The following is a 5,528-nucleotide window of genomic DNA, read 5'->3' on the forward strand; positions in this document are numbered from 1 at the left end:
ATTTTGCTTATGATGTAGCGCTAAATTGTGCATTTTTAAACCCTTATGATGCTGCTCAATATAAATTGGCTCCAGGTTTTGACCAAGAACAAACATTTTGCTTTATGAATTTACAATTTTTGTTAAATAAAAATGAGTGGTCATGAGTAATAATGTCAATCATCTCTGGAAATACATAATTATGTGTGTACAGTTTAGTGTATACCACCGACTTGTCTGACTAACGAAAGAGAAGATCATAACGAATAGTTTTACTAATCCCACTCAATTGTTTGCACATCTCTCTGGTAAAACAGCTGTCGGTTTCATCTAAACCCCATTGCATGCTTTCAAATCATAAAGATAACGTCGGATTGAACAAATGATATAAAAGTTATCTAAATTGAGGTCCAAGGTATGCAAATGTATATAAATGTTATGGTAAGCGGGACTGTAAACACACAAGGGCGGTTTAACACACAGGGTTACAGTCTAGTTTCATTTTGTCTCAAGATGCACACCAGTAATGTTTTCTTGTAAGGCATGTTTGTAAAAAATACTCAAATGTCCTAATTTAACATGTCTTTTGATATCGTGAACTCCGTGATTTTACAATTTATTGCCAATAGATGAATAACATGTTTTTCTTGTGCAATTATATAGCTTAAAAAAATCATTAAACATAATTAGATCCTTATCTACACACACACATTATGTTTGTTTATGACTTAACAAGTGATTTGTTATCCCTATGTTAAAGCTACTTCAAAAACACAATTTGGACTTTTTTTTGATGATGATGGGTAATACTGTTTTATTTTTCAAAGCATTGTATATACATTATTATAATGTTTATACAACGTAATACTGTTCATTTAAAAACATTTTTATATTTATAAAATATAATCAATATTTGTATACAGTGTATACGAGTTAAAAAATAGTAAAGAAGCTACAGTAGAACTAAATTTTGTGAAAATTGAGAGAAAGTGTTTGTAACAGGGATTCTGATGTGTCTTGAAGGTTGTGATGGTCTCAGCAGATTGTGGTGTTGTGAAGGTTGGGAGCTCGTTTCATGGTTCATTGCAGTTTTTTTGTCACCTGTTGTGATGGAGTCATCAGATGCTTCATCTTCACAATCTGAAGACTGGACAGATGAATGATGGTGTGGTTCTAGTTTATTCTGCAACCGCTTAAAAAAAAAAAAATGAGTGAAATAAATCAAGACATGTATAAAACGTGTGTGGATGATCAGGAATACAAGCATCTAATGATAGTATGATGATTTCTTATTAAAATGGGAAAATCAATAAAGCTTAAGATTAATGAAGAATTTTTTTTAATACTTGCCTGTTTAATATATAGAGATAATTTATAAGAAATGAAACAAAGCAGGCCAACAGCTACGAGGGTGCATAGTACGACAACAAGTGTGATGTAATTGATAGAGGTGTCTGTTGGGGTAAGAGGTGGATGTTTCGTGATTCTATTAAGTTCCAATGGTTCTGTAATGGAAAACAAGTACAAAAACAAATATTTTCACAAATTTAGCCTCAAGCTGCATCACTAGATAACAATAATGGTTTCACTAAATGATATTAACTGGGCTTTCCTTGTTAAAATGCAGAAGAACAACCACAAAGTGTTTTAACCTGCATTTAAATATCAGAGCACATATTTTGTGTTGTGTTGTGACTGACACAATACATAAACCATAAATAAAGTACTAAATAAACAGGTTAAACCACTCAATCATACACATATCTTTACATATAAAAACTTAATTTTATCTATTTACAGGCTTTTAAAAATAGTCTCACTCTTATGACATCGACGTTGTAAAATCAATGCAAAAAACAAAACGGACACAGATTATATATTTCATCCCAAATCCAAAAGGAGTTTCATAAAAAGCATCTTAATTCCACGGAATTCACCATAAGGTCTCAGCACAGACGAATGGTACAGTTTTGGTGATTGTTTATGGGATAACTTCGCCAAGTCACCCTAGCAACACTGACCAACACTCACCGACAACAACCTGGAATCGCTTCCTCTTGGCCTCCATTCCTTCATCTCCATTAGCCTCAAAAATGTAAGATCCAGAGTCACTGGTGGTAACATCATGAAGAGCTATAGAAACTTTTTCATCTGTGATATGGACAGAGATTCGGGGGGATGTGGTGTTTAAACAGCCCTCTTTCTCTTCACCAGGGGAACAGTAAAGGAAGACAATTTTCCACGTTTCGCACTTATGTAACACCCGGATATGGACGAGTTTCAGTCCAGAGATGTCGACGATTTTATCCACTGTGTCGCCTTCTTTTACCTTCACAATCTCATCGCCAATCACAGCACCTATAAAAAAAGCAATTTCTCTGTAAACAATTACGTTACTATGTGTGAGCGATAAATATTGATATTTTAAAACAGTTCCAATCTTACCTCTTACTTCGACGATCTGGCACATCAAGATCCACGCAATGATCCTGCCAGGGCCGGCCCTGGGCATAGGCGGAATAGGCAAATGCTAAGGGCGCCGCCCACCCCTTGGGGCGCCCGAGCGCCCAAATTACTATTTTTATGAATATATTTTAATTTTTTTATTACCAATACTACTTAAATATTATGGATTAAAAAAAGCGATCGTCCGATAAAGACAAAACTACAACATTGCTTTCCCGAATACCGATCCACCCCGGTCCGACTGAGTGACGCATCAATCTCCCCCGCCCCCGCCCTGCTGAAAAACAAAACAAACATCCGTTACCTGTGTGTGATTGTGAGTGACAGATGGCCGAATTCACTGACACTGATAAGTTGTCATTATGTCAAAAAGACCGAAGCCATCTGGTGCCCAGGGAAGAAAAAAAAGAAGAGAAGAGGAAGAAAAACGCGAAAAAGACAGAGGTAGGTAATGATTAGTTTATCTATGTTGCATTAAGTTAGTTCAACGATGCCTGTAAAGTTCGCTAATTTGAATTAGCTTATGACATAGTTAGTCGAACTTGTGCAGTATTTTATGGTATTTTTATTTGAATTGGCTAAATTAGTAATGTTATATGTATTATCTTTTCAGGAGATGTTTTACTTTAACTTCACTACATTTGAAAGACAAATATCGTACTTTTTACTCCACTACAATTCTGTCAAGGTCCTTGAGTAGAAAGTATAGTGACATATAACTCTTTATTTAAATGAGTTCTGCATAAAATGTTGCTATATAAACGTAAATCTTTATTTAAAATGAGTCCTACATAAAATGTTGTTATATATATATGTATTATATATATGGATTTATTAAAAATAGCTACATTAAAATTCAATTTAAATAAAGATTTACGTTTCTCCTCTGTTTCATGGTTATAACATCATAAAGTGTAGTTAGTAGGACATTGCTGCCATGCCAGATATACTGGAAAACAAACACTTTCAAAATTAATTTTGAAAATGTAACTACTGTATGCTAGAGAAGTGCTCAATGAATAGAATTTTGTGCATGAATACCAGATGTAATTATTCTTGCTGTTTGTGTGTTTAAGCTATAATGTGGTTTAGGTGCTGCCATATTTTTATAGTTTCACTATCATCAGCTTTTTAATAATAAAATGTAACACCCAATGGTCACATATAATCCTCCTCTTCTCTCTTCAGATGCACTTTTGAAATATCTGTGGGTCGCTCTGAGAATCTTTGCCACTCTACCTGTGACAGTCACTGATGCTGAAAGGAGCTTCTCTAAGCTCAAACTGTTTAAAAACTACCTGAGATCTACAATGGCTCAAGAACGTCTCAGTGGACTTTCAGTCATTAGCATAAATCATGTAGTCTCACAACAGCTGTCTTATGATGATATCATAGATGACTTTGCTGCTAGAAAGGCAAGGCGAGTAAGACTGTAGAACATTTGCTATACATTTGCATAGTTCATTCAAGTTTGTATATAGTTATTTATTTTTTGTGCAGCACTCTTATTTATAATTTCTGGAATGTTACATATGCTGTAAGAAAGGCAAGGAAAGCAAAGGAAAGCAATGTTTCTGTAATATAGTTTTTTCTGCACTAACATAATATAATATAAACATATTTATATTGTATCTATAATACGTTGTGTGTGTGTTTCCAAAATATTTTCAAAATAAAGAAAAACAAGACAAAGCTGTGCAGTTTGTTTCTGTGTAAGTTTATTAACAAAATTCCTGGGGCACCAGGTGAAATCTTGCCTAGGGCAGCAAATTGGCCAGGGCCGGCCCTGGATCCTGCGCATGGTTAACGCGACACCGTGTCCTAACCAGACGCTGCGTGATAATTTAAGATCCGATGTCAAACACTCACCGTCGTGGCTGCTTAAAATTAAAACTATTTAAAAGATCTACGTTTGGCCTAAAAGATCTACGTTTGGCCCTTTGTCATGACCAGGCGTCGCGTCTGGATAGGACACGGTGTCACGCTCTGTAATTCCTGTAAACTGGTCTAAGAACACTAGTATATAGAACAACAGTAGTATAAAAGAAAAAGAATGATAAGAAATAACATAAATACAGAATATATTCGTGAAAACTGCACTGCGATGTACGTTAAGACGAGTATCAGGAAAGGGAAGAATAGACGAGTAGTGTGGCTCGAATATGATTGGTAGATTCACTTAATTCCCGCCCACAGCGCGCAGGTACAGGTACAGAAAAATCTTTTTTATGAGATGTGAATTTTTTTTAACGTTATTGCTGCTTAGTTTTTATGCAACTAAACAGGTTCTGTGTAAATAAGTGGTTTTATAAATGTGAAACAGTGCATGCAAATGAAAACATTAAAGCAACGAGCTCTTAGAGGTCCATCTCAAATTTGACATAATTTATAAAACGATTGCTAATGCTTTCTTAAAAGTGCATTTTTACAATAAACAATAAGAACCACTGATTATTCCTTTCATTTCACAAGTAACTATGATTAACCATATTTTAATTAAACTACAGGTTAGAGGTCAGTGCATAAAAATAAGGAGGCAAAGTAAAGACTGTTTTCTCAGTCTGCAGAATGAAAATGTTGAATTTGATTTATTATTTTTATTTCATATTCTGATTTTGTGTGCTGTACACATCTTCATGACTGTATTGACAAATGATCGAGAGTGATCAAGAATAATAATATAATCTACATCAATTGGACAGACGTGTGTGGACAGCAGGCCTATGTGAGTTTACAGTGTTTGCTCTTGTCAAACAGCCGCTGCGTCACGCAAGCAGTCCAGCAGGTGGCGCAAACGAGCCACTTATCACATAAAACTGAAGGTGTTGGAGATGGTGTTTCATTAAATTAAATATGAAAGATTTTTGACACACTTTGGTTTGTGTGAATGTTACAAAAATGCTTCATACTAGTACAAATGTTTTAAAGCTCAAATTTTAATTCTGTGTTTGTTGTGATGTTATTTTCAGGATGTATGTGGTGTTTCTCTCTGTGACTTCACTTATCAAACATCTCCAGATCTTCTGCTTTCTGTCTGTAATGAAGAGCAGAAGACATCAGTGAAGCTGATGGACTGTGAGATG

General features: G+C 34.9%; 1 protein-coding gene across 2 annotated transcripts; it reads right to left on the bottom strand.

Annotated features, from left to right (window-relative positions):
- Positions 1 to 773: 773 nt before the first annotated feature.
- On the bottom strand, positions 774 to 2,665 carry LOC130409507 (uncharacterized). Of its 2 annotated transcripts, none has more exons than XM_056733521.1 (4): positions 2,425 to 2,665; positions 2,011 to 2,337; positions 1,330 to 1,484; positions 774 to 1,162 (listed from the first exon to the last, which is right to left on the bottom strand). In XM_056733521.1, the coding sequence occupies exons 1-4, from the start codon at positions 2,489 to 2,491 to the stop codon at positions 932 to 934; spliced, it is 780 nt and encodes a 259-aa protein (XP_056589499.1). In that variant the 5' UTR covers positions 2,492 to 2,665; the 3' UTR covers positions 774 to 931. The 2 variants fall into 2 exon arrangements, with proteins under 2 accessions (XP_056589499.1, XP_056589498.1); XM_056733520.1 differs by having other exon boundaries at positions 774 to 1,171.
- Between the last annotated feature and the right edge of the window lie 2,863 nt (positions 2,666 to 5,528).

The sequence above is a fragment of the Triplophysa dalaica genome, chromosome 20, assembly GCF_015846415.1.
Source record: "Triplophysa dalaica isolate WHDGS20190420 chromosome 20, ASM1584641v1, whole genome shotgun sequence".
NCBI classification, from domain to species: Eukaryota; Metazoa; Chordata; class Actinopteri; order Cypriniformes; family Nemacheilidae; genus Triplophysa; species Triplophysa dalaica.